The sequence below is a fragment of the Gnatocerus cornutus genome, chromosome 2 (assembly GCF_029298725.1).
Source record: "Gnatocerus cornutus isolate USDA-ARS CGAHR chromosome 2, icGnaCorn1.1, whole genome shotgun sequence".
NCBI lineage: Eukaryota > Metazoa > Arthropoda > Insecta > Coleoptera > Tenebrionidae > Gnatocerus > Gnatocerus cornutus.
This window is the reverse complement of record NC_142234.1, coordinates 4,378,691-4,405,885: the sequence shown is the minus strand read 5'-3', so window position 1 is coordinate 4,405,885 and position 27,195 is coordinate 4,378,691. Positions and strand designations below refer to the sequence as shown.

General features: G+C 33.3%; 5 protein-coding genes and 1 pseudogene across 7 annotated transcripts; 1 reads left to right on the top strand and 5 right to left on the bottom strand.

The window, feature by feature from the left end:
- Positions 1 to 1,447: 1,447 nt before the first annotated feature.
- Positions 1,448 to 3,925, top strand: LOC148178210 (juvenile hormone esterase-like). Its single transcript, XM_088031522.1, has 9 exons — positions 1,448 to 1,519; positions 1,569 to 1,835; positions 1,891 to 2,044; positions 2,447 to 2,632; positions 2,682 to 2,887; positions 2,960 to 3,134; positions 3,190 to 3,362; positions 3,411 to 3,682; positions 3,733 to 3,925. The coding sequence occupies exons 1-9, from the start codon at positions 1,466 to 1,468 to the stop codon at positions 3,923 to 3,925; spliced, it is 1,680 nt and encodes a 559-aa protein (XP_087887648.1). The 5' UTR covers positions 1,448 to 1,465.
- Positions 3,926 to 6,408: 2,483 nt separating this feature from the next.
- LOC148178209 (esterase FE4-like) lies at positions 6,409 to 8,661 on the bottom strand. Its single transcript, XM_088029173.1, has 9 exons — positions 8,588 to 8,661; positions 8,402 to 8,536; positions 8,223 to 8,354; positions 8,022 to 8,175; positions 7,587 to 7,978; positions 7,360 to 7,540; positions 7,142 to 7,314; positions 6,818 to 7,089; positions 6,409 to 6,765 (listed from the first exon to the last, which is right to left on the bottom strand). The coding sequence occupies exons 1-9, from the start codon at positions 8,648 to 8,650 to the stop codon at positions 6,573 to 6,575; spliced, it is 1,695 nt and encodes a 564-aa protein (XP_087885299.1). The 5' UTR covers positions 8,651 to 8,661; the 3' UTR covers positions 6,409 to 6,572.
- Positions 8,662 to 10,208: 1,547 nt separating this feature from the next.
- Positions 10,209 to 12,457, bottom strand: LOC148178208 (esterase FE4-like; annotated as a pseudogene). The gene is made up of 9 exons (XR_015769710.1): positions 12,401 to 12,457; positions 12,220 to 12,354; positions 12,039 to 12,170; positions 11,834 to 11,987; positions 11,389 to 11,784; positions 11,147 to 11,327; positions 10,922 to 11,094; positions 10,604 to 10,875; positions 10,209 to 10,547 (listed from the first exon to the last, which is right to left on the bottom strand). The product of XR_015769710.1 is annotated as an esterase FE4-like (transcript).
- Positions 12,458 to 14,894: 2,437 nt separating this feature from the next.
- Positions 14,895 to 17,906, bottom strand: LOC148178207 (venom carboxylesterase-6-like). Of its 2 annotated transcripts, XM_088050288.1 has the most exons (9): positions 17,854 to 17,906; positions 17,673 to 17,807; positions 17,494 to 17,625; positions 17,293 to 17,446; positions 16,849 to 17,240; positions 16,616 to 16,796; positions 16,398 to 16,570; positions 16,066 to 16,337; positions 14,897 to 16,014 (listed from the first exon to the last, which is right to left on the bottom strand). In XM_088050288.1, exons 1-9 carry the CDS (start codon positions 17,878 to 17,880, stop codon positions 15,822 to 15,824), a joined length of 1,659 nt encoding a protein of 552 aa, XP_087906414.1. In that variant the 5' UTR covers positions 17,881 to 17,906; the 3' UTR covers positions 14,897 to 15,821. The 2 variants fall into 2 exon arrangements, with proteins under 2 accessions (XP_087906413.1, XP_087906414.1); XM_088050287.1 differs by having other exon boundaries at positions 14,895 to 16,014; positions 16,398 to 16,796.
- A 177-nt stretch (positions 17,907 to 18,083) lies between these two features.
- On the bottom strand, positions 18,084 to 20,255 carry LOC148178206 (esterase FE4-like). The gene is made up of 9 exons (XM_088050289.1): positions 20,166 to 20,255; positions 19,982 to 20,116; positions 19,798 to 19,932; positions 19,591 to 19,744; positions 19,148 to 19,539; positions 18,914 to 19,094; positions 18,673 to 18,845; positions 18,352 to 18,623; positions 18,084 to 18,302 (listed from the first exon to the last, which is right to left on the bottom strand). Exons 1-9 carry the CDS (start codon positions 20,220 to 20,222, stop codon positions 18,110 to 18,112), a joined length of 1,692 nt encoding a protein of 563 aa, XP_087906415.1. The 5' UTR covers positions 20,223 to 20,255; the 3' UTR covers positions 18,084 to 18,109.
- Positions 20,256 to 23,890: 3,635 nt separating this feature from the next.
- Positions 23,891 to 26,191, bottom strand: LOC148178205 (esterase FE4-like). The gene is made up of 9 exons (XM_088050290.1): positions 26,133 to 26,191; positions 25,950 to 26,084; positions 25,770 to 25,901; positions 25,567 to 25,720; positions 25,127 to 25,518; positions 24,890 to 25,070; positions 24,659 to 24,831; positions 24,336 to 24,607; positions 23,891 to 24,283 (listed from the first exon to the last, which is right to left on the bottom strand). Exons 1-9 carry the CDS (start codon positions 26,187 to 26,189, stop codon positions 24,091 to 24,093), a joined length of 1,689 nt encoding a protein of 562 aa, XP_087906416.1. The 5' UTR covers positions 26,190 to 26,191; the 3' UTR covers positions 23,891 to 24,090.
- Positions 26,192 to 27,195: the final 1,004 nt, after the last annotated feature.

Genomic DNA, 27,195 nt, shown 5'->3' with positions numbered 1-27,195 from the left:
TTAGTCAGTATTGCCATCTACATCAATGTAGCTAAACAAACGGATGCGCACCAACAAATTTCATAAAGCGCAGACGCACAAATCACCTGTTTCTCGCTTTTAGCTGTGGCAGTGGCGCCGTATTAAGTGAAGTCTAAACAATTAACACAAGTTTGATGTTTTATTTACAGTTTACTCTCTTTTACTTATGATATAGTGGTAAAAGTGCAATCAAAACTTATAATTATTACTTTAATGCCAATAAGAGTATAATATAGCATTAGCTTTTTTTCAAAATAATAAAATAACGACAAACATAGTGTGAAATGGAAAACTGTTTAATTGTCCATCAAATAATTTCAATTTAAAGAAAATTCCAAAGTCTTTTTAAAAAATGAAAAAAACAGTCTTTTAGTAATAAGAGTAACAAATCTATACTCGAAAACATAAGTTGATATCTTTTTTACTAAAGAAGTTATTTACACGTCAATTCACATTGGATCTCCCATAAGAAAAATGGGTGAAGACTCCTCTTAAGCCGGAGGTATTTTCTACCAGCGACGCCTATGCCCACCGCCAGCCTTCTCAGAATAGATTATAAATATAAATAAATATACGGAGTGACTCATTGCTATATTATGCATATAAGATCAAAATTGACAAAATTGGTTCACCTAGGAAATTGCATTATAGAACTGAAAGTTACAACATTTGTCTGAAATGAGTTATTTCGATGCCGATTTAGGAATCCAACACCTCACTCAACCATCGGAGTTACTTTAGAATATTACTTGGCCGACCGTATCGATAGATGATGGAGATTACTTTTATCTCAACATTGATGAAGATTTGGAGATTAAAAATCATCCAAAAAAAAAACACTTGTGCTGAGTGGATTCAACTTGATGACGAATTTGTGCACGAGGAACTGGATACTTTCTAAGATAACATAAAACAATAGCTGTCCAAAAAAAGGATATTTCTTAGAGTTTCTGGATGCTGTAGATTTTTTTTTAGTCCTTTAGATTCTCTAGTTTTTTAAATTAATGTTAATTAATCAAATAGATGCTTTAATTGTTCTAATTTTTTTATAATTATTATAGCAAAAAACAAAATTTTGAAATTCTTCCAATTTTCCACATCCAGAATTTTCAGTTTTTTTCGATTTTTATTCTTCTTTCCTTATGTGCTTTAAACCCTTCAGTCTTTCTATATTGTTTTCTTACTTTTTTTTTTCTATCGTCCGGTGCTTTCATGGATGTTAGCTTCCTTTCCATGGAACATTATAGTTGAACAAAATATGAAAAAGTTTTTACAAAGTTGTTTATATCTTTTAAACATTCGTCTTTTAGTTACCATAGGAGTATGTGTTATCAAATTTACCGTTTACGGTGTCAAAATAATTTTACATACAATGAGACACTTGAATGATAACTCGTAGGTCTTAAAATCAAACCATTTAGTATCTGTTCGATAAGTACTCAAAATGTTTTTAAAGTTGCTTCAATGTGCTGCGCTTTTAGCCCAAATCCACACATTGGTAGATTTTAAATAGTTACATAATATTTTTTTCAATTTGATAAATTTAGTCAGCCGACCCAATTGTCCAACTACCAACTGGTTTAATCAGTGGACGTAAAGATGTAACGTTAGAAAACAAGACGTTTTACGCTTTTCATGGCATACCATACGCAGCTCCTCCAGTTGGAAAATTACGATTTAAGGCACCTCAACCAGCATTGGATTGGGATGGAACTCGCGATGGTACCAAAATGGATACGATGTGTTATCAGAGAACACCTCACAATAAAAACGAATCTGAAGACTGTCTCTTCATTAACGTAGCAACTCCACAAGTATAAAACCATCAATATGTCAGAAAGAGTGAAACAATTAAGAGATTTCTTTTAGTTGCCGAGTGAAGATAACAATGTTTCTTTACCTGTAATGTTATGGATTCATGGCGGTGGCTTTGTTGGGGGGTCAGGAATGGATGCTGGTCCTGATCTTTTTATCAACAATGATGTTATTTTAGCCTCGGTTAATTACAGATTGGGAATATTCGGTAAGAGAAATACACTAACGTTCAAAATGTTTTCATTTCCTATAAAACTAAAATAAACATTCAGATTCCTGTTTATGCTTAATTGCACAAAACTAACAATAGGTCAAAATAAAATATATGTTAATAATTCTTCAAAAAGAGTAGTTTTTTCGCCTTATAATATTGTGAAAGCATTTTAAACGCATTTTGCTGAACCGAACATAATTTACAAAGACAAGAAAATTACTGATTTTTACAATTTTGTGTAAAATCTTATCAGTACAGTTTATGACTCAAAGTTTTTGCCTGATTTAAAACCAAACAACACGTAATTTAATGTTGTCGAATTAGAATATTTAAATGTGGGGTGAAAAAAACGTTAGTGTTGTTTTCAGACTGCTCAAATAACCAACAAAATTGCAGGTTTTCTTTCTACTCAGGATGCGGTAATTCCTGGAAATAACGGTCTTAAAGATCAACAGCTTGCAATTCAATGGATACACACCAACATTCATCTTTTTGGAGGAGATCCGGACAAAATCACAATTTTTGGTCAAAGTGCAGGATCGGCTTCTTGTGCTTATCAATTGCTCAATCAAAAGAACACTGGTTTGCTTACTTGAATAAGCTATTTTCATTTAACTAAAATTCGTGTCAGGTCTGTTTCAAGGAGCGATCTTAGAAAGTGGTTCTTTTCTGAGTCCATGGGCTTTCCAGAGGAACGCCAGAACAATAGCCTTCACGACCACATCTTACATAAATTCTACTTTTGAGCACAATAATGATTCCCAGGCCTTGTTGGAGTATTTACTAACTGTAGATGCGGAAGATTTATCTGTAGCCGCCGATAAATATTATCAAATTGTAAGTACCTATATCTAGTCATTTTAGTATAGTTTTCAAAAATTAATAGTATCAAATTTCAATTATCTATAGAACAATGATCCTACTCCTACTGAAGCGACCGAAGGATATTTCTTTTCACCGGTGATAGAGGAAAAAAATCCGGACGCTTTCATCACCAAAAGGATGTATGGTCTTCTAGAAGCCGAGAATGTGGTTAAAGTACCAATTCTTATTGGGGTAACCTCTGAAGAAGCTGTTAATCAAGGTTTAACAGGACATTTTCGAAAACAGTTTTGTAGACTAATAATGTATTATTTTAGACCCAGATAAGCTAAACGAGACCATGCTTTTATATGATTCGCACTTAGACTGGTTCGCACCAAAAGACCTGCAACTTTCGGCAATGCAGGATCTTATCATAGTAGGACGTTTAATTCGAAATTTGTACACTGGAGGCGAATTATTTATTGAACATTTAGGCGACGCTATCAGAGTGAGTGATTTAAAACTGTCCTTATAAATTATATAATTTTTGTTCAAGTACTTCAGTGACACTTCTTTGACGAGATCCGTAATCAAACACGGTGAATTCTTCTCCAAAATTGCAGACACCTATTTTTACATTTTTTCCTACGATGGTTTACTTGGCAATTGCAACATTACTTACGAAGGTGCAGAAAAGGTTTCACACACTGAAGAGCTTGCTTATCTGTTCTGTTCTGGAAACGGATGTGATTTCAGCCAATATCCAGAAAGTGATGCGGTTACAAGTCAACGAATGATCAAGCTGTGGACGAATTTTGCCAAGTATCAGTAAGTATCAAAATGTTTATTTGAAATTGGTTATTGTGATGTGGACTTAGGAACCCAACACCTGAACCTTCAGAGTTACTTCAGAATGTCACGTGGCCGGTAGTATCGACAGATGATGGTGATTACTTTTATCTCAACATTGATGAAGATTTGGAGATTAGAAATCATCCCAAAGACAACACTTATGCTGAGTGGGTTAATATTTATGACGAATTTGGGCCTATATATTTGGATACCTATTAAAACAAAAAATTGTACAAAAATTTAATAAAAAAGTACATCTTGTGATTCTTGTAACGATTCTAGTAATTCCTTAAATTTAGTTAGCAGATCCAATTATTCAACTACCAAACGGCCTCATCCGTGGACGCAAAGAGATAACTTTAGAAAACAAGACATTTTACGCTTATACACATTTTACAATATTTGTTTTCAAAAATCAAATCACAACGAGAGTAAATTTGAAGATTGCCTCTTCGTCAAAGTCTTTACTCCTCCTCAAGTAATAAAAAATTGGCGAAAAAACGTAAATTTGATAGTGCAGGATCGGCTTCTTGTGTTTATCAACTGCTCAATCAGAAGAACAACGGTTGGTTTTGCCTAATTAGTAAAATTTGATCTAACTTACTATTTCAGAATTATTCCAAGCTGCTATTTTAGAAAGTGGTTCTTTCTTGAGTCCATGGACTTTTCAGAGACGACCAGGAGAAGTAGCTTTCAAGACAGCGTCTTATTTAATTTCAACTTTTGAAGACAGTGATGACTCCCAAGCTTTGTAGGAATTTTTAATAAATGCAGCGACGAGGGATCTATGTGAAGTTCCCGACAAATATTATAATTTTGTAAGTATTATTTTATTATCTAGATGTTAAAACATTTCTAATTATTAACACTTTCAATTTAAATAAATACTATACATACAGGCTGTCCGGAAAGTGGGGCATCACCTTCAAAGTGAGTAATTGGGTGGTTCCCAGAATACCAAAAAATTGTTAAAAAAAATCTACACTCTCTGTTTTCGCAGTAGAACCAAAAAAATTGCTGAACCAATAAATAAAATTTCCAGTATTGAAAGCCGTAGTAACGTTGCTGCTGTTGGCGTTAGTCAACGAGAAATGCAACTATGGTTTCATGTGAACGATGCCACATTGATCGACATTGTAAATTACAAAATTTTGTTTACAGTTTTCAGCCATTTTTCACAAAATTTCCCCGATTTTTTTGCACTATGCCTTTGCGTAAAATGTTTTTTTATAGGTTACTAGTTCATTTGAACGTAATATAATTGCACAAAAATCGTTAATTTCAGTCCATAATATCTCGAAAAATTGAAAACATGGATTACACTAGTCAACAATTTTGTTGCCTTGATGTAAGAGTGGTTTCGAATATTTCTATGCCAACAATTGACGAAACTATGAATGGTTTGGAAGATTGGCTCTGATTTTTTTCAATCTTGATTTTTATATTTTACTAAAAAATGCTAAAATTGAGAAAGAAATAACAAGTATATTCTTAAATATCTTTTTTTTTGGAAATTATTACAAATTGTTTCGTTTGAGTGGTTAATTCATGTACATAGAAGTTGAAAAAGAAAAAAAAATATATAAAACTTTAGGTTAAACTTTATTAAAACGCATTTAATAAGCGCGTCTATAATATTTTTTTGGAATCAATGTGTTTTCAAAGATCAGCAGTAATCTGCCATTAAGTGACGATCCCATCTACCCTGATACCATTCTTTCCTCACTTTTAGAATCCTAGATTCTGAGAAAATTTATCTAGATGACTAGAGAAAGTGTAACTTTATGCCCATTTTTACTGAAAATCTTGAAGCATTCCAACTTTTGTTGGTCACGTGGCATGAACAAAGCGAATTTTAACATGATAATAAACACTTTATTATAATTCGTGTTCTGAATAGCCGACTCAAGTTTAAATTATTAATAGTTATTTATTATACAAGCGTCTAAAATGAATGTTTAACAAGCAGTCACTTTAAAACGCATTTTAGGCGCGCGTGTAATACAAACTTTTATTCAATTTTGACCGCTACCAAATAAAAATTTTATGAACGAAAAAATTCGTCTACAATATCAGGTGTGCATGTGGAGTGACTCTGGCGATGATGTTTGTTTGTTTTAAAGAAGCTAAAAATTGTCAAAAATTCATCAAAAAGTTCAAAAATCATGCAAGATTCCGAAGAAATAATGGAAAACTTGCTTCCATTAAAGAGTCGAGATGCTTTTAAAAAGCGTATCAAAAGTTTCTTGGATGGAAAAAGCAGCAAGGCGTTATCATAACCATGGTTTCAAAACAGCAAAATAAAATTTTTATTTAGCTTGTGGATTAAAATTTTTATACCGCTAGCGTAGGTAGCTAGGTTAAACTTTTAAATGTACCATTTCTTGGCTTTGTAAAAAAAATTTCAGTGTTGTAACATTGTAAAGCTCTTACAATTAGTATTAGTTGCTTAGTTGCCGAATGTAAAATTTTATTAGAAAGTATTGAACAACATTGTCAATTTTTTCTTTGAAAAAAAAATCCGTAATTTAAAAAGGAGTAGATTCAGATAATTTTGTTTTGATTTCTAAAAAGGTTTCACAGAAAAGACATGGGCGCCTTTTAATCATTACCCTTTATAAGAATTTTTTCATTAGGTATTTTAAGTTCTAAAATAAAAAACCGTCAACATTTTTCGTTTTTTATTTTATTTTAACCCCCTAATAATGTAAAGACTTCACATTTCCCACGTGCAAATAAAACATTTTGAAAAATATAATGGATCTAAAAATCCAAAAATCGAATAAAATTGAATTTGAATTCAGTAGATTTCTTGAATTTTAGGATTTTGATTTTGTGGCAGTGTGACAGTCATATGCATCAATTTCTAATAAGTATCAAAATTTTTGTGACCTAAGCTATCATAAAGTCTATTCCATCCTTCGTACGTTTCTTGTTTTGGATGATTTCTAATTTCCAAATTCTCGTTGATGTCAAGGTACAAAAAATCACCATCGTCCGTTGACACCACTGGCCAAGTAACATTTTGTAACAACTCCGATGTCTCTGGAGTGGGATTCCTAAAACAACAGCACCAGATTTCTATTTTGAACACCAAGCACTAGCATTTACTTGAATTTGGCAAAATCCGTCCAAAGTTTGATCAAACGTTTCCTCGTAACTCCATCGTTCTCTGGAAATGAGCTGTCATCACACCTTGCACCACTACAGAAAAGGTACTTAAGTTCTTCACAATGGGTGACTGCTTCGGCACCATCGTAGTGAATATTAAAACCAACAATCTCACCATCGTAAGAGAACATGTAGAAATATGTATCAGCAAATTTCGAAAATATTTCGGCGTGTTTGATTACCGATCTGGTGAAAGAGGTGTCGCTGCAGTACTGAAAAACAATCACATTTATTGATTCAATGGTTGGTTGGGTCTATTATTACTCTTATTGCATCGCCTAAATGATCCGCCAGTGGTTCACCTCCAGTGTACAAGTCACGAATTGACTCTCCCATTGCAGTTCTTTCAGTTTCATCTGTAATTCCCATGTCATTTGGTACTAAATAGTCTAGGTGCTCATCATATATTGACAAGATCTTATGAAAAGCGTTTGGATCTAAAAAAAAGTACAAATAAAACAAAATTTAAATTAGTTAGCAACCTGGATTAAACATCAAATCTTCTTCAGACGTGATTCCGATGAGAATTGGTACTTTTATGACATCTCCAGTTTCAAGCAAATCGTACATTTTCTTGGTCATAAAAGCATTTGGATTCTCAACCTCCACAACTGGGGAAAAATAATATCCTTGTAAAACCTCGACGTTTTGAGGTGCTGTCGCCTATCAAAAAGTGAAATATTTTACCCAATATGAGATAAATATGTACCATGGCGTGAAATTTATCTGTAGTAACGTCAATATCCCTCGCATCTAAAGTCATTAGAAAGTCCAATAAAGCTTGAGAATCGTCACTGTTTTGAAAAGTTGAATTCAACAAAGATCCTGTTGAAAAGGCTATTTCTCTTGCTCTTCTCTGGAACGCCCACGGACTCAAAAATGAACCACTTTGTAAAATTGCGGATTGAAACAAACCGTCATTTTTATGATTTAGCATTTGATAAGCCACAGACGCTGATCCAGCACTGTTACCAAAAATGGTAATTTGATCTGGGTTTCCTCCAAAAAGATGAATGTGGTTGTGCGCCCATTGTATAGCAAACTGTTGATCTTTAAGACCGTTATTTCCAGGAATGACTTCGTCTTGAGTTGACAGAAAACCTACATTTACAATATAGACGTAATTCACCTCAGTTTTCATTACCAAATATTCCAACTCTGTAATTAATGGAGGCAAAAACAACATCGTTGTTTATGAAAAGATCAGGAGGCCACAACATTCCATTACCGAAGATAAAACCACCACCGTGGATATACAGCATTACAGGAAGAGACACATTCTTATCTTCACTTGGTAACTACAAAAATTCTGGAAATTTCTTATTTTTAATTAAACATTTTTTACTTGAGGTGTAAACACGTTAATAAAAAGACAATCCTCTGATTCAGTATCATCATTGATAAGAATCTGGAAACATGTGGTTTTTATTTGTGTACCATCACGAATTCCATCCCAGTCTAGAGCCGGTTGAGGTGCCTAAAAATTTAAATTTAACTAATTGCAAAAAACAAATTTTATTTGACCTGGAATCGTAAGTTTCCAAGAGGAGGAGCAGCGTACGGTATACCATAAAAAGCATAAAAACTTTTATCTTCTAAAGTTGTGGCTTTGCGGCCGCGGATAATTCCATTTGGAAGATGAACAACAGGATCTTCCACCTATTTTTTGCCATTGTAATTTGAAATGTTTTAATAAGTAAAAAAACTTACTTCTGTTTTACCATCACTAAACAATGAAGTAAAAAGGAAAACAGTAAGATGGAAAAACAACATTTTTGTGTAAAACTACAATGATGGTACTAGGAAAAAACAGTTTATATAAGTACGTACCTAAATATTTAGAGGTCACTTTTTTACAATTCACCTAATTAGAGCATTTTAGTTGGTGCTGTTACGATTTGGATTTAGGAAGTGTCATGGAAATTTTACCATCTACTTTCACTAATGGTACCAGTAATAATATGTTGCATGAATTACAACTAAAATTATAGGTACACACATTTAATTGTTACATCCGCTAATTTTTAACACGGATGGGTTAGTTCCGTCACAGTTGCTCTTTGAGTTTCAATTGCTTAATCACTAAAGAGATGTAAAGAAACCTGTAACGTATCAAATAAAACAAGTGTCTTAAAGAGTGCTCAATCAATCTTTCAGTTTCGTCGCCTACTCTTCCATTCATATCTTTTATTTTCTGCAAAGACTTTTAAGAATTATTTATAAAAATGAAGACTAGAATTCAGCAATTATTTGACACAATGTTTTATTTAATATTTGTTAATATGCTACTGAAAAATCGTTTTAAAACTTTTGGTCTTATAAGTCTTATAATTATTACTTTGCATAACGGATGGAACAAAAAAAAACTTATTTTCTTCAACAAACTTTTTCAAAACCAGAACAATTATTAAACTTAACAGATTCTGTACAAAATTTGTTTGGTTTTTACAAGTTAAAGTTTTCCTGAATTTTTAATTAATTCAACCTATTTCTACCTATTTTTCAGATCATTGTACTTATTGATAAATATTATTTCCAGTCGTTCCAATTTTTTTCTGCGCCCACTTCAAAAACATATTTCACAGCTTTGCCCAAAGACTGGAGACATTTAGAAGCAAATATTAGGTACTTTTTTATTCTTTGAGCTTCTTTTCGCAGCCTTTTTTTATTTTAATACGTTGGCGACAACGACGCTTTGCATCGCGATTTTTTTTTACCTTTTACATCCCTAGATAACATAAATAAAAAAGGATCATAAAAAACTCTTAAACTGAAGAGATTTTAAAAAATATGAAACTATGAGAACGGACGAGACAAAATCAAAAGAAATATAGCTAATTTATAGCAATATTTAGAGGTCAATTTTTAAAATATTCTGAAATTACGGTTTTTTTTCTACGGAAGCTGCATATTACCTATATATTTACAATTTTATTTCTCTAATGATGGAGTAATGATGCAGTACGTTTATCGTAAATCGCAACAAAAAAGTGCATATGTTTAATTATTATTATTATTATTATTAAGTAGGAACTGTAAAAATCTAAGAATCTTTCTTTTGACGATGCCAAAGTTTGATTATTTGAAATCCTGGTCAGGACACCAATAAAACTATTCGAAATCCTTGAACTTGATAGATTTTTAATGCTTCTTGAACTCATTATCCTTGCATAGATTGATAATAAAAAAAACTTAATTGCTACGTTGTGTTTTGCTCCAAAATAAAGAAAAAGGATTTGGAATCAAATTATAAATTGTAGAATTGTTGGAACTTATAGATTTATCTAAATAATGGAGGGTCGTAGGAAAACTAGCGTACATATCTCCTGGATCACGAAAAAACTTCTTTCAAAACTGTTATTAATTTTCCAGAATATACTTGCATAATTGTATAAACATTTTTTTAATTACAATAAGGAAAGCAATTTTTTCATGCTTTATTTTTTAATCGTTATCCTGACTAGTCAATATTTTTGTTAATCTTTAATATGTATCAAAATCGTCGTTGTCCAAGCTGGCATAAAGTTTATTCCATCCATCGTAGGTTTCTTGCTTTGGATGATTTTTAATTTCCAAGTCCTCATTAATATTAAGGTACAAATAATCGACGCCGTCAAACAGTGGCCAAGTAATATTTTGTAACAAATCCGAGGTCTTCGGAGTGGGATTTCTAAAATAATAAGATTAATTGCATTTTTTGTTTACCATAAAATTGTTGCTACAAACTTGGTTTTTGCAAAATCTGTCCAATGTTTGATCATACGTTTCCTTGTAAGTCTATCGCTTTCTGGAAATCCGCTGTCATCGCAACCATTACCGCCGCAGAAAAGGTAGCCAAGTTCTTCACCATGACCCACTGATTCGGCGCCATCGTAATGAATGTTAACATTACCCATCTCACCATCGTAGGAAAAAATGAAGAAATAAGTCTCTGCAACTGTAGAGAAAAATTCAGCATGTTTGATTACGGATCGAGTGAAAGAGGTGTCGCTGCAGTACTGAAAAAACCTAACATATTTTGGAATAAAAAGTTGGAAGTTTTACTCTCATTGCGTCGCCCAAATGGTCAGCTAGAGGTTCACCTCGAGTGTACAACTCGCGAATTGATTCTCCCATTTCAATTCTTTTGGTATCATCTGTTATTCCCATGTCATTTGGTACTATCCAGTCTAGGTGCTCATCGTAAATTGACATGAGATCATGAAATCCGTTCGGATCTAAAAAAGAATGAGAGAATTTTTTTCAGTCTTATGAAAATAGTTTACCAACCCGAATTAAACACCAAATTTTCCTCAGACATGAGTCCGATAAGAATTGGTACTTTTACAACGTTTCCAGCTTGTACCAATCCAAACATTTTTTTCGTTAAAAAAGCATCGGCATTTTTAGCTTCCACAACTGGAGAAAAATAAAATCCTTGTGAAATCTCAACGTCCTGGGGTCCGGATTCCTAATCAAATTAGGTACCAAGAGATGTTTAAAAATCCAAAGATAAGAACGTGATTTTTTACCATGCTATAGTACTTTTTTACAGCACCATCGATATCCGTCGCATCTTGAGAAATCAAAAAATCTAACAAAGCTTGTGAATCGTCGCTGTTCTCGAAAGTTGAATTTAAGAAAGATGCTGTGGTAAAAGCTATTTCTCTTGCATTTCTCTGGAACGCCCACTCAAAAACTCAAAAATGAACCACTTTCCAAAATGGCGGATTGAAACAAACCGTCATTTTTATGATTTAGCAATTGATAAGCAACAGAGGCTGATCCTGCACTTTCGCCAAAAATGGTAATTTGATCTGGATTTCCTCCAAAGAGATGGATGTTGTCGTGGGTCCATTGGATGGCAAATTGTTGATCCTTAAGACCGTTATTTCCAGGAATAACTTCATCTTGAGTTGACAGAAAACCTAAAATATAAAATTAGAGAATTACTTGATGGTAGTTCGTGTTTATTACCAAAAATTCCCACTCTGTAATTAATGGAGGCAAAAATGACATCGTTATTGATGAATAGATCAGGACCCCAACCCATTCCACTTCCATCAACAAAACCGCCCCCATGGATCCATAGCATCACAGGTAAAGACAAATTCTCGTCTTCGCTTGGCAGCTACAATAATTCCATACATTTTTTAACACTTTTTAATAAAATATTTATTACTTGTGGCGTGAACACGTTAATAAACAAGCAATCTTCTGCAGCATTATCATTATTAGATGACGTTTGGAAACACGTAGTACTCATTTGAGTAGCATCACGAGTGCCATCCCAGTCTAGAGCTGGTTGAGGTGGCTAAAAACGAAATTCTAACAAACTTCAAAATGTACGAATCCTATTTCACCTGAAACCGTAAGTTTTCTACTGGAGGAGCTGCATATGGTATACCATGAAAGGCGTAAAAGGTTTTGTCTTCCAGAGTTTTGTCTTCACGACCACTGATGAGACCGTTTGGAAGTTGAACAACGGGATCTGCTGCCTAAATTTGATTATACATTTAACTTGTGCAAAGACAGAAAACTCACTAAGAAATAAATCTGAGCGAAAATCGCTAGAGAAATTAGTACTTTTTTGACAAACATCATGATCTCGACTAATCGGATGGTACCGGTAATTTTAGCTTGTTTTTAGAGATAAAATTTGAACAAACACTTCAGCTAAAATATCGGACGAAAAGTTCTCCTCTTAAGATGCTTTTATGGATTCATTTTAGGACCAAGATATGCTTAAAGTGGATAGACTACTCAGAAATATCTCAAAATTGTCAAAAAGAAACTTTTTAATCTCAGAATAGAATGTAAACTTTTAGTTTCTAGATTGATAAAAACTGACTCAAAAGGAAGTTATCGTGTTAAAATTCCTAGACTTTCTGCTAACAAAACAGGGCCGGTTTACAAAAGTTGAGGTAAATCTTTAATTTCGATTAAATACTTGACATCATGTTAAAGTGACATGTGATCATTTTTTCGCCAATCGTCAAATCAGTTGCTACATTAACATAATTAAATTGTTGTGTAAACCGCCCTTATAGTCTAATTTTCTAATTTTTGTTTAATTTTTAGACAACTTCTTCATTTCATTCAATTCTTACAACTAGATGTGAAAGTTGCTGACATATTTCCAGAGGTAGAGGAGACTGGGGTAAAATGATCCTTTGAGGTCAAATGATTTCCTTTGATTCCCAAACTGCCCTTAGTTCCATCTATCAATGAAATAATTAAATATGTTGCTGAACCTGCGGATAATGCAGACAAGCAGTTCGGTGGATATTCAAAATTATAGCGATATTTGTGTTTTTCCTTGGTTTGACCTAAAGTAAAGCATTTTTAATCAAGTGTATTTTAATTTCGAATTAAAATTTCAAAATTATCCCTGTGCTGTTTTATTGAATTACTTTAAAATGTTCTGTTCTTATTGCTCTTGGGGTAAAACGATCCCGAAATCATTTTACCTCTTATGAATAATTGAATGATATTTAACAAAAGACAGTGATCAAAAACAAAAGCGATAGAAAGAATTTTTTTGAAATATATTTTTGTTGAAAATCATTCACTCTTCAAAAAAAAGAGGACTGGATTCGATGCAGTGGGTGCCAAAAATGGCTCGTGATCAATGTGCAAGAGTAGACGAAGAGAAAAATATAATCACTTGCAATTTCTGCTTGGCAAAATTAAAAACTTCTTAAATCAGAAAAACTTTTCGATTTTACAAAAAAAGTAAGTTTTATCTTCTAGACCGTTCGGAAGTTGCAAAACGGGATCTGCAACCTAAATGCGAAGATAATTTGACTTATAACGGTAGAGATTACTCACTATGAAATGAAAATCGCAAAAGAAATAAGTACTTATGAACATCTTGGTCAGTACTAAGTAAATAAAATTTTACAAACACTTCAGCTTGGAGAAGTTTCCTCTTAAGATTTTTTTCTAAATTCATTTGGAACCAGAATAGGTGTGCGTGAAGTGGGTAGATTACTCATTCAGTTCTTAAAATTAAAACCTTTTAATCCAATATAAACTCATGGCTTATGGATTGATAAAGATAAATTTCATTGTGTTATCTTGTTGCTCAGCAGGAGACAGCTAAGGAAGTTTTGTAGAATTTTTACCATTTCATATAAATTGAAGTGAGAATTGAAAAATCAAGTTTAACAGAAGGTAAAGTTTAAAACGACCACATAGTTGGTTTTCCAGAACGTAAAATTCAAATATTGGATAATCCATTATGACACTTAATTCAACATTTGTTTCGCTTTTTCTTTTTGGAATGCCGTGTATATTTTTTAATAACTCAAAACAATGTACGAAAAGATGTACATACAAGCACATTTGAGAAATCCGAGGTGAATTAAAAGAAACTAAAAAAGTAACATAAAAATATACAAACCTAGTATGAGGTGTGATTTCCAACGTCGAATTCTTTTGCTCTGGCAAACGTGGCATCTTGGAGAAAATATATTTACAAGAAAAAAAGGTATGCGGTCAGTTGAAGTGAGGATGCGTGAGTATGTTCACTCAAAAACGCAAATTTTTAAACAATTTTTGAAATTTTGATATATTTTGATATACAAATCTCAAGAAAACATAACCAAAATACTCTCAAATAAAGTTTGCTACATAAAAAGAAAGATTTCGTGCGGTTTCAGCACTTTTTTTTCAGTTCATTGCTGAGCGAAATTGACAGAGAATGCATTTAACACGTCAAAGTAGAGAGCTGTAAAGATAAAAAACAATATACTTCACTTGTATTATTTGTTAAGTAGAGAAATTTTATGGTAAGTACATAATTTACGGTAAATTTGAAAACGCTTGGAATTGCATGAGATCAATAAAGTTCAATATGGATGTATAATGTATAAAATAATGTAAATGTATAAAAACTTTTACTCTACAAAAAATTTACTGTTCCGACATGATTTTAGAAACTACCTTGATAAAACAGCGTTTTTTTTCTTAAATTTTAAACTTGATTTGCATAAGATTTAAAATAAAAACAGATATTTTTATCCAGTTATGTCATAAAAATTTTTTTTTTCTAGAATTTAAAAATCGCAAAATTGCACTTCCTTTTAATGGCAATTCTCCATCAAAATCTGAGTCGATTGTCGTATCGTATTGTCGTATTCTCGATAATTTGAAGTTTTTTCGCGGTCCTCTCTATTTCTCTCGATAAACAGAAATTTTTTATTGTATGTATTTTAGTCCCTCGGTAATTTGAAGTGGAATCGAAAACTTTTTTCCGGCAACTATCTATAATTTGAATTTTTCTCTCCCGAACTAGTGGGCGTACAAAAAAAAAACAAATAACTTCTGAAGTTGTTCTTATAGATTCCATTGTAGCTTTAAAATTAGATTTTACATTTCTTAATTTCTGTCATTTAATAAAGGATTCTTGAAAGATTCGCGATCTATTTTATTCATAGGAAGAATTATTAATAGCCTTCAAAACAAATTAACGATGTTTTCTAAAAGTGGAGTTAGTAGATTTCACCCTCTCTTCTTTGATTGGTTTGTTTATTTTGACAATTGTCTCTTTGCCTTTGTAGACAATCTCATTCAGCCTAAATTAGTCTGTTTTTGTAAATTTGTTCTGTTATTCATATTTGTGTCATGAGTCAGAAGCTCTAAAAAGAACAAGTTTCTTTCAATTGATCAAAACAGTGGAGAATAAAATTTCAAAAAAAGATGTAGCGAAACTTTTTGAAATTTTATCATCCACATACTTCATTGATCAATCGTTGAATTAATATAGAAATGTTTTTTATACAAAACTAAATATTCTAATGAACAAACGGAATCGAAGACCCTTTATGGAAGTGCGCCCCTATCCAAAAAAGTTTACAGATTTTTTGCAGCAGTTAACTAGGTGACCCTTGGAAATCGGTGGTTCTCGGTTTTTCATCACTGTAAGCCTCGAAAAAACGAGTGCCACCTATTAATTTATCTTCTAATACGTATCAAAATCTTTGTGATCCAAGCTAGCATACAGTTTATTCCACTCATCGTACGTTTCTTGCTTAGGATGATTTTTAATTTTCAAATCCTCGTTGATGTCAAGGTAAAAATAATCACCATTGTCAGTCGACACTATAGGCCAGGTAATATTTTGTAACAATTCAGATGTCTCTGGAGTAGGATTCCTAAAAATCAAGACAAGATTGCAGTTTTATCCACCATGAAATTTTTGTTACTTGTATTTAGCAAAATCCGTCCACAGTTTGATTAAACGTTTCCTCGTAACTCCATCACTTTCTGGAAAAGAGCTGGCATCACAATCATTTCCTCGACAGAAAAGGTACTTCAGTTCTTCACAATGACTGACTGCTTCGGCACCAACGTAGTGAATGTTAAGACCAACAATGTCACCATCGTAGGAGAAAATATAAAAATAAGTATCTGCCACTTTCGAGAAGAGTTCACCATGCTTGATTACCGATCGAGTGAAAGAGGTGTCACTACAGTACTAAAAAAAGTTATATGTATCAGTAAGTAAGTATATAGAATTAAATCGTTTTCTCCTTACTCTCATTGAAGCGCCTAAATGGTCTGCTAATGGTTCACCTCCAGTGTACAGCTGGCGAATTGACTCTCCCATTTCTGTTCTTTTAGTTGCATTGGTGATTCTCATATCATTTGGTACTATCCAGTCTAGGTGCTTATCGTAAATTGACAAGATATTATGAAACACGTGTGGAACTGTAAAGGAAATTAGGTACAAAAAAAACTGAAAGTGACACCAACCTGGATAAAACATCAAATCTTCCTCAGACGTAATTCCTATAAGAATCGGTACTTTTATAACATTTCCAGTTTCAAGCAAACCGTACATTTTCTCTGTCAAGAAAGCATTGGGATTTTCTACCTCTACAACTGGAGAAAAATGATATCCTTGTAAAATCTCGGTGTTCTTAGGCCCGGTTTCCTATCAAAATGTAACATGCATTATTTAACAGTACAAAAAAGTAATAATCTACCGTGTTTTGGTATTTTTCGGCAGCACTATCGAGATCCTTCGCATCCAAAGTCATTAGAAAATCTAATAAAGCTTGTGAATCGTCGCTGGTTTTAAAAGTTGAATTCAAGTAAGATCCTACAGTGAAAGCTATTTCTCTTGCGTTCCTTTGGAAAGACCATGGGCTCAAAAAAGAACCACTTTGCAAAATTGCGGAATGAAACAAGCCCTCATTTTTTTTATTCAGCATTTGGTAAGCTACAGAAGCTGCCCCTGCGCTTTGACCAAAAATTGTGATTTGATCGGGGTTTCCGCCAAAGAGATGAATGTTGTTGTAGGTCCATTGGATAGCAAACTGTTGATCCTTAAGCCCGTTATTTCCAGGAATTACTTCGTCTTGAGTGGATAGAAAACCTATAATTTAAATGGAAGACTTATGTATCTGACGTTAGTTTTTGACTATTACCAAATATTCCCACTCTGTAATTAATGGAGGCGAAAATGACACCGCTGTTGATGAAAAGGTCAGGAGGCCAACCCAATCCATTACCATTAATAAAACCACCACCATGGATATATAGCATTACAGGTAGAGACACTTTGTTGTCTTCACTTGGTAACTACAATGATTCTATATTTTTTCTTACTTTTAATTTAATAATCTTACCTGAGGAATAACCACATCAATTAACAGACAGTCTTCTGATTCATTTTCACTGTTAGATGAGGTTTGGAAACAAGTGGTACTCATTTGAGTAGCATCACGTGTTCCATCCCAGTCCAGAGAGGGTTGAGGTGGCTAAAAATGAAATTTAAACCAATTAAAAAAGAACGAGTTTATTTAACCTGAAAGCGTAATTTTCCAAGTGGAGGAGCTGCATATGGAATGCCATGGAAGGCGTAGTAAATTTTATCTTCCAAAGTTTTGCCTTTTCGACCACTGATAAGACCATTTGGCAGTTGCACAATAGGATATGCCACCTAAATTTAGTGATAATTTCCTGACTTGTGATCAACTTGTACTCACTAAGATATGAATCTTTGCAGAGATCATGAAAAAAATTAATATCTGTCTGACAACCATCTTGATCGCTACTGATAAAATTTGACAAACACTCCAGCTTATAGTTTATAGATTTGATAACATAATCACACGTAATTAATTTTATTGCCGTGTCATTCGGCAGGAAATAAACTTTATAGACTACAGAAATTGAAAAATTGTATGAAGAGAAACAATACATCAAAACTGTCAAGTACACATTAGCAGAATTTATTAATTTTCAATACGTATCAAAATCTTCATAGCCCAAGCTAGCATAAAGTTTATTCCATTCATCGTACGTTCCTTGCTTTGGATGATTCTTAATTTCCAAGTTTTCATTGATGTCAACGTACAAGTAATCACCACCATCTGTCGACAGCACTGGCCAAGAAAGATTTTGTAGTAAATCCGACGTCTCGGGAGTGGGATTCCTAAAATACGAACACAAAATCGTTGTTTAACATCACGAAATTATTTTACTTAGTTTTGACAAAATCGGTCCAAAGCTTAATCAAACGTTTCCTTGTAAGTCTATCGCTTTCTGGAAATTTGCTGTCGTCACAACCCGTCCCAGTGCAGAAAAGATAGCTAAGTTCTTCACTATGTGCGACTGCTTCGGCTCCATCGTAATGAGCGTTAAAATTACCCATCTCACCATCGTACGAAAAAATGTAGAAGTAAGTCTCAGCAAGTTTCGAAAAAAATTCGCCATGTTTGATTACCGATCGAGTGAAAGAAGTGTCGCTGCAGTACTAAGAACTATGAAGTTAGTAGATGTAAAACAGTTAATTCTCTTCTTACTCTCATTGCATCGCCCAAATGGTCTGCTAGTGGTTCACCTCCAGTGTACAAGTCACGAATTGATTTTCCCATTTCGGTTCTTTTGGCTTCATCTGTTATTTCCATATCGTTTGGTACTACCAACGCCAGGTTCTGATCGTAAAGTGCCATGAGATTATGAAATGCGTTTGGATCTACAAAAAAAGTCATCTAAAGTAAACTGAACTTGGATTTGTAACAGCTTCTATGTCAATTTTTCTACCTGGATTAAACGCCAAACTTTCCTCAGAATTAACTCCGATAAGAATTGGCGCTTTAATAATATTTCCAGCTTCAAGCAATCCGAACATTTTCTTCGTCAAAAAAGCGTCGGCATTTTTAGCTTCCACGACTGCACCAAAATAATGTCCTTGCATGACTTCGACATACTCAGGTTTGGCTTCCTTTCGAAAAACAAAATGTATTTAACAGTACAAGAAAAAGGTGGTTGGTTTACCGTGCTGTAAAACTTTCCTATAGCACCATCGATATCCTTCACATCTAAAGTGATTAGAAAATCTAACAAAGCTTGTGAATCATCGCTGTTTTCAAAAGTAGAATTCAACAACGCTCCGACTGTAAATGCTATTTCTTTTGATCTTCTCTGAAATGAAAACGAGCTCAAGAATGAACCACTTTCCATGATGCCGGATTGGATCAATCCATCGTTCTTATGATTTAACATTTGGTAAGCGACAGCAGCTGATCCAGCACTTTGGCCAGCAATGGTAATTTGATCGGGATTTCCTCCAAAGAGGTGAATGTTGTCGTGCGCCCATTGAATGGCAAACTGTTGATCTTTAAGCCCATTGTTCCCTGGGATAACTTCATCCTGAGTCGATAGAAAACCTAAATTTTAAAAGACTTTGAGCTCTATTGATGTCAGATTTCTCTTCTTACCCAAGATTCCGAGTCTGTAATTAATGGAGGCCACAATGACACCGTTATTAATGAACAGGTCAGGGCCAGTATTCATTCCGTTACCATTATTAAAACCGCCACCATGAATCCATAAGAAAACTGGGAGAGACACGTTTTTATCATCACTTGGTAGCTACAATAAGTTCGTTACTTAACTATTAATTAAATGTTTAATTAAATTATTACTTCAGGGGTGTACACGTTAATAAACAGACAATCCTCTGCTGAATTCCCATTGTTAGCATTAGTTTGGAAACATGTGGTACCACCCATTGTGGTACCATCACGAGTTCCTTCCCAGTCTAGAGCCGGTTGAGGTGGCTAAAAATAAAATTTCAACAACCTACAAAAACAACGAATCTTATTTTACTTGAAATCGTAAATTTCCAACTGGGGGAGCTGCGTACGGTATGGCTTGAAAAGCGTAGAATGTTTTATCTTCCAAAGTTTTGGCTTCTCGACCACGTATAAGCCCATTTGGGAGTTGCACAACAGGATCGGCCACCTACACTTAGTGTTAAGTTTTTGGTTTTAGTGTAAACTTGTAAACTCACCGAAAAATGAAGCTTTCCAAAAATTGCAAACAAAATTAGTACCTCTCTTAGAAACATCTTGATTGTTACTAATAGCAGTAACTATAAGTTTCAGGCGAGTTTTTTACTGATAAAATTTAAACAAACACTTCAGCGGAAAAATCACGCGGGCAAGTTTCACTCATTCTTTGTGTTCATTTTTAAGACCCAGATATGGTTGAAGTAGGAGAATTACTCATGAAGCTTTTAAAATTGTTGCCAAGCCTTTTCACCATTTTAAATGTTTATAGTGATAAAGATAAATTTATTTATATAATTATATTCTTATATCTCTCAGAATATATTTATATTTAATCATACTTGGTTAAAATGTTGCTTGTTGCATTGAGTCTTGTTGTTACTTTACCCACATTTAGAGTTTTTCTTTAAAATATCACTTACTTAATATTTCTGGTCGCAATCATTTTTGACCGCCTATGGTGGCGCCACCTATCCATAGTTTTGCATATTACATCAAGATACCGACATTACCCCCAATTTTATAAATATTTGGGTAAAATCAAATCGACAAACTGATGTAAAGTGCAACAAAGACGTGTTGAATGATTGGAAATGAACATGTGTAGCAGTGCTGCTGCAACAACATCAAAAAGCGCATCAAACCTAATTCATACAAATTGTGAAGCTACACATGCCGAAACGCCAAATGTAAATAAAGAAAATATTAACTTCTCTGTGTTTCACAGCCAAAAACTGCCATTTTGCCCTCGCCTTTGGCTTTGGCTATCGCCTCAGCCGTTAAGAAACGGCTCGGCCAAAAAAAAACACTTTTTGGCCTTGGTACACAAATAACTATTTTAGGCGACCATAACTAAAAACTCTCAAATGCGGAGAAAAAATTACCGTTTTCTGAAGGCTTTTATGTTTGTCCGTACTAGGGTTACGCCATCTGGCATTTAGCCCTCGGCTATCTCGGCATTAAAAAAAGGGGTATATACAGGGTGATTTTTTAAAAACGGCAGGCGTTGTAGATTTAAAAACAAATTAAATGGTTTTTAATTTCCTATAAACTGATGAGTTTAAAATTTTTTTAAATGTCTTAGTATCGTTTGGGCGATACACAACTTTCTTATTCTAAATTGTCACCCATTTTTTTTTTTCATAATTTAGAAGATATTAATTTTCTTGATTCAGAAATGTGTAGTATGTTCTACTTTTACAAAAAATATTTAAAAAAAAATATCAAAAATGAAAAAATTTAGGCAATAAAAGTTAATAAAATCTAGGTGCGTGGTGTCAAATAACACAATATCGTTATTGTAATGTCAAAAAGCAGCAAATAACAGAAAGAACAAGTTTTCTTTCAACAAGATGGGGCTACACCTTACAATGCACAATGCATTTCTCGTAGCTGTCAATTGTGCAATAAAAAAACGGGATGGCGTTTCAACAGTATTTTAATTAAATTTGGTAGTTGTTTTTTCTGATTTGTAATTGTTATTGTCTTTTGTTATTAATAATTAAAAAAAAAGCCGATCCTTTCTGTTATTTGCTGCTTATTGACATTACAATAACGGCATTCTTTTATTTGACACCATGCACCTAGATTTTATTAACTTTTATTGCTTTTTTTTTTTCAATTTTGATAATTTTTTTAAAAATATTTTTGATAAAAGTAGAACATATTACACATTTCTGAATCAAGAAAATTAATATCTTCCAAATTATAAAAAAAAATATGAGTGCCAATTTAAAATAAAAAAGTTGAGTATCGCCCAAAAGATACTAAGGCATTTAGAAAATTTTTAAAATCATCAGTTTATAGTAAATTAAAAACCATTTAATTTGTTTTTAAAATTTTTGAAATCGGTTCATAAATAAAAATTCTACAACGCCTGCCGTTTTAAAAAAATCACCCTGTATAAGAGCACGACAAATATAATGATTTTAACAATAGAAAAACCCAGACTGATTAGTTGTTAATCAACGACAAATTTAAATAACTGAACGACAGAGTATGAACGATGAAAAGAGGTGAAGGTCAGACATTAATAATAATTTTAGCGACAAAAAAATATGTGATCGACAATTATTAATGTTTTCAACGACTGGTAATGTTTTATTTGACAGAATAGCTAAAATCGGCGACGAACAAACTTCACCTCACAACAAGTAAATAAATTACCAGTCGTGCAATCTATTAAAAGCGGCAAACTAGTGTTTTCCAACTGTCATGCAAGATAAATTGTTTAATCTGTCATTGTTGCATTCTGTCGTTAAAGTTATTAAACAACCAGGTGAAATCAATTAATTGCCTGAAGAATATCTTTATTGTCTTGATAAATTTAACTTGCCGCCCGATTTTTTTATTTTACTGGAAAATAAAATTTCACGTCGTTCAATCTTTTATTTTGTCGTTCTATACAGGGTGTTAGGTAACGTTACGGCCATAGAAAAAGGGGTGATGGAGGCAACCGTGGAAAGTAATGTTTCGAAGTTTTTTTCGGGTTTTCTTGAACCGTTTAAGAGCTGGAAGGCTTTGAATGTGACCAATCAGGGAACAATTTGCATAAGGTTACAAAAATTTGAATCAGAGTTACTGAAGGAAATTTTTTGTTTGACGTCTAACTGACAGTTCTTATTTTTTATCAGTGGCGTACTTGTTTCATTTTTGTGGACATCACAAATCAAGTTCGTCAAAACGAAAATGTGTTGGCTTCAATAAAGGAAACATTGTTGCGTCGTTTACAATTATGTGTTCAACAAGATGGTGGCCATTTTGAACATCTATTGTAATGTTGCTTTATTGTCCGTTTTTTGAATAAAATTGCGTTGTTTTTCCCTTTTATTGACGCCACTGATTTAAAACTTCAAATGTGACGGGAAAGTGACAAATTATTCATTTGGTCCGAAAGCTACTTGGATTTCAGTAAAATTGAAAAATTATTTGAAGCCATTCTATTGGTCAACTTTAAAGCCTTGTAGCTTTTTAACTAAAACAAAAAAAATAAAATTGATTGCGGATTCCGAGACAGTTTTCCTTCCTTAATTACCCATTAGTCTATGGCCGTAACGTTACCTAACATCCTGTATAATTAGTGTCTTGCAATTGATAATTTGGTCGATTTTTCAATTGTTTCCATCGTTAATTTCATATTATCTGTCGTGCTGAAAAATGCCACCCTTAAAAAAAGGCTCGGCCAAAAAAGAAGCACTTTTTGACCTTGGTACACAAATAACTATTTTGTTAAAGAAGTTCTTTTATCACACATTTTACACTTTTTATAATTTAAAATCGCTTGGATTTTTTATTTGTTTTTAATTAGTATTGAGTGAAAGCTCAATTTATTTCCTTAAAATGATGTATACTCCTATAATTTAAATTGGATCCATCACATTGTTCATTCATTCATTCAATTGTAAATGAAATAAAAGCGATTTAGTGACGGTGGCAAGAATTCCAATTTTTATTTTCATCAGTTCATCACGTTTCACATTTGAAGGTGTTTCGTAAGTACCAATCATTACTTCATGAGTTACATATTGTTATTGAATCAAAACGAGCTTTCATTTTATGACTAAATAAAGAAAAATTGATGGTAGCCAAATATTTAGTTCAAAAATGACAATCAAAAAATTAAAAGCAGCTCTTGTAGCAAAGATACTAAAGAATTTAAAAAAAGCTATCAATTTACCTAAAACTGCTCTAGTATTTTTATACATAATAAAATATAAATTCGAACAAACACGGAGTTAAACAATATATTATTTTTTAAATTTTTTTAGCAAACTATAACTAGGTAGAAATGAGGAGAAACTAGTAACTAGGTGAAATAGAAATCGACTTAACACAGAATGCAAGAATTTTTGGAAGAAAATGATTTAGAGTGATGTAAAATACTTTACAACAAACAAGAACAGGCAATAGTCAAGAGTTAGCAGCATGTTAATATGTATCAAAATCATCATAACCCAGGCTAGCGTAAAGTTTATTCCAACCATCGTACGTTGCTTCCTTTGGATGATTTTTAATTTCTAAGTCCTCATTGATGTCAAGGTACATGTAATCACCCTCGTCGGTTGAAACCACAGGCCAAGTAATATTTTGCAACAATTCTGATGTCTTTGGAGTAGGATTCCTAAAATGGCAGCATAAAATTGCTAATTTATTCAGCAACAAACCGCCATTACTTATATTTTGCAAAATCTGTCCAAAGTTTGATCATACGTTTCCTTGTAACTCGGTCACTCTCTGGATATTTGCTGTCTTCACAACCATTTCCACTGCAGAAAAGATACCTAAGTTCTTCACTATGACCGACTGCTTCGGCGCCATCGTAATGAGTTTTAACATTACCCATCTCACCATCGTAAGAGAAGATGTAGAAGTACGTATCGGCAAGTTTTGAATAAAATTCGGCATGCTTAATTACCGATCGAGTGAAAGAGGTGTCACTACTGTACTAAAAAACGGAGTTTATTAGTAGGGATAAACAGTTAGAAATTTTTCTTACTCTCATTGCATCGCCCAAATGATCTGCTAATGGTTCACCGCCAGTGTACAAGTCGCGAATTGACTTTCCCATTTCGATTCTTTTAGTTTCATCGGTGATGCCCATGTCATTTGGTACGATCCAGTCTAGGTGTTCGTCATAGATTGACATTTTATTATGAAATGCGTTTGAATCTACAAAGGAATTTTACCATGCTCAGCAAAACTAAATTCATTGTAAGAATTTACCAACCTGAATTAAACACCAAATTTTCCTCAGACATGATTCCGATGAGAATTGGCACTTTAACAACATTTTCTGCTTGAAGCAATCCGTACATCTTCTTCGTCAAGAAAGCATCGGCATTTTTAGCTTCCACGACTGGAGAGAAATAAAATCCTTGCGAAATTTCGACGTCTTGAGGGCCGGATTCCTACCAAAATATTAACATATTAACAAAAGGTGGACGAAGATAAGAAGATGGTTTACCATTTTATAGTATTTTGCAACAGCACTATTGATATCCTGCATAGATTGAGTCATTAGAAAATCTAACAAAGCCTGTGAATCGTCGCTGTTTTCGAAGGTTGAATTTAAGAAAGACGCTGTAGTAAAAGCTATTTCTTTAGATTTTCTCTGAAACGCCCACGGGCTTAAGAATGAACCGCTTTCCAAAATGGCGGATTGGAACAAACCGTCGTTTTTATGACTCAGCAGTTGGTAAGCTACAGAAGCTGATCCAGCGCTTTGACCAAAAATAGTGATTTGGTCGGGATTTCCTCCGAAGAGATGGATGTTGTCGTGGGTCCATTGAATAGCAAACTGTTGATCTTTAAGACCGTAATTACCAGGAATGACTTCATCTTGAGTCGACAGAAAACCTAGACTTTAAATTAAAATCATGTTTTACTTGTATTTTTGTTTCTTACCCAAAATTCCAAGTCTATAATTAATGGAGGCAAGAATGACATCGTTGTTCATGTAAAGATCAGGACCGACACCCATTCCGTTCCCATTAATAAAACCGCCCCCGTGGATATACAACATTACTGGTAAAGACACATTGTTGTCTTCACTTGGTAGCTGGAAAAATGTATACACTATTTTATTCGTGCTAACTAAACCTTTTTACTTGAGGGGTGTACACGTTGATAAACAAGCAATCCTCGGCTGCATTATCATTGTTTGATGTAGTTTGGAAACATATGGTACTCATTTTAGTACCATCACGAGTTCCTTCCCAATCTAGAGCTGGTTGAGGTGGCTAAAAATCAAATTCTAACAAACTACAAAAGAACTAATTCTGTTTCACCTGAAAACGTAATTTGTCAACTGGAGGAGCTGCATATGGTATTCCATGAAAGGCGAAGTAAGTTTTATTTTCCAAAGTTTTGCCTTCTTTTCCATTGATAAGACCATTTGGAAGTTGTACAACAGGATCCGCCACCTAAACTTCGTGTTAATTTCCTGTTTTTTTTTGCTAGTTGGTACTTACTGAAAAACAAATTTTTCCGAAGATCGCAAAGAAGATTAGTACCTTTTTGACAAACATCTTGATCGCTACTGATTGAAATGTGCGAGCTTAGGTCGATTGCCTCCACCGATAAATTGGAACAAACACTTCAGTTCAGTTTTAACAATAATCAAGATTATTTTTAACAACAAGATATGTGTTCTTATGGTTCATTTCAATACATTTCTTATCTTAAGCATTGTGGCACTTGATATTTTCATTTACCAAATTTCCTCAATCTTTGATTGATGACTAAATTAAATTGAGTATTTTGGTTTCTTTAAATGCTTCGAATTTATCAAGATACTTAAAATTTTGGATTCTTTAGATTTATTAAATCATTTATAGTATATTATGTAACTAGTTTTATAAACGTCCCTTTAGACATGAGTTTATTTAGGGAGCAAGTGCTTAAAGTAACGAGTGTCTAAAGTAGTTTATAAACGTGTTACATACTATACTTTTTCTACGACCTCAAATTGCTACTATAATAATTATGAAACTAACATATACAGGGTCCGGCAACACTTGTGTCCACCCCCAAAATTGACAAAGCTCTAGAATCTGACACAAAAATTTGTTTTATATCACTGATAATGTTGGCGTCGCGACGCCTTAAAAATGTAAGTTTTAGTTAATTGTGAGGGTTTGTGATATCAACCTCTAATTTAATTTTTTTTCAATTTAAATGTGTAAAAAATATATCAGCTGTTATTTTAGATTCAATGCAAATGGTCTTCAAGATTTGAGAAAAAAATGCGGTTTTATCAAGTTAGTTAGATGGGCCACCCTGTATAAAACAGCGAGAATCAGCGAGAAATTGTCGTTTAGCATCGAAATAAGCAAATTTCTCTAAAAATTTTGATGATTTCGTGCAGACTTCAGCTGTTTTCTTGCAATTTAACCGTTGAATCTTGATAAAAATTGTTGGTTTTATAGATTTCGAGCTCTTTGCGAATTCAAGCCAGAAAACATCGAGAATCAGCGAGAAATCGTCGTTTAGCAATTCAATTTCTTGCAATTCAACCGTTGAATCTTGATAAAA

Excerpts from the sequence above, each read along its gene's own strand:
- LOC148178209 (XM_088029173.1), bottom strand. The coding sequence starts at position 8,650 with ATGTTGTTTTTCCATCTTACTGTTTTCCTTTTTACTTCATTGTTTAGT. Across the intron at positions 7,979-8,021 it reads TTACAGAGTTGGAATATTTG|GTTTTCTGTCAACTCAAGAC; the intron begins GTAATGAAAACT and ends TTGTAAATGTAG. Across the intron at positions 7,315-7,359 it reads AGATTTGATGTTTAATCCAG|ATCCAAACGCTTTTCATAAG; the intron begins GTTGCTAACTAA and ends ACTTTTTTTTAG.
- LOC148178207 (XM_088050287.1), bottom strand. The coding sequence starts at position 17,880 with ATGATCTCTGCAAAGATTCATATCTTA. Across the intron at positions 17,626-17,672 it reads TTGGAAAATTACGCTTTCAG|CCACCTCAACCCTCTCTGGA; the intron begins GTTAAATAAACT and ends TTTCATTTTTAG. Across the intron at positions 16,015-16,065 it reads ACGGATTTTGCTAAATACAA|GAATCCTACTCCAGAGACAT; the intron begins GTAACAAAAATT and ends CTTGATTTTTAG.
- LOC148178205 (XM_088050290.1), bottom strand. The coding sequence starts at position 26,189 with ATGTTTGTCAAAAAGGTACTAATCTTCTTTGCGATCTTCGGAAAAATT. Across the intron at positions 25,902-25,949 it reads TTGACAAATTACGTTTTCAG|CCACCTCAACCAGCTCTAGA; the intron begins GTGAAACAGAAT and ends TTTGATTTTTAG. Across the intron at positions 25,519-25,566 it reads TTATAGACTTGGAATTTTGG|GTTTTCTGTCGACTCAAGAT; the intron begins GTAAGAAACAAA and ends TTTAAAGTCTAG.
- LOC148178206 (XM_088050289.1), bottom strand. The coding sequence starts at position 20,222 with ATGTTTCTAAGAGAGGTACTAATTTTGTTTGCAATTTTTGGAAAGCTT. Across the intron at positions 19,745-19,797 it reads TTAACGTGTACACCCCTGAA|CTACCAAGTGATGATAAAAA; the intron begins GTAATAATTTAA and ends AACTTATTGTAG. Across the intron at positions 19,095-19,147 it reads TAGGAAAGTTTTACAGCACG|GAAGCCAAACCTGAGTATGT; the intron begins GTAAACCAACCA and ends GTTTTTCGAAAG.
- LOC148178210 (XM_088031522.1), top strand. The coding sequence starts at position 1,466 with ATGTTTTTAAAGTTGCTTCAATGTGCTGCGCTTTTAGCCCAAATCCAC. Across the intron at positions 1,520-1,568 it reads TAGCCCAAATCCACACATTG|TCAGCCGACCCAATTGTCCA; the intron begins GTAGATTTTAAA and ends TGATAAATTTAG. Across the intron at positions 3,363-3,410 it reads ATTTAGGCGACGCTATCAGA|TACTTCAGTGACACTTCTTT; the intron begins GTGAGTGATTTA and ends TTTTTGTTCAAG.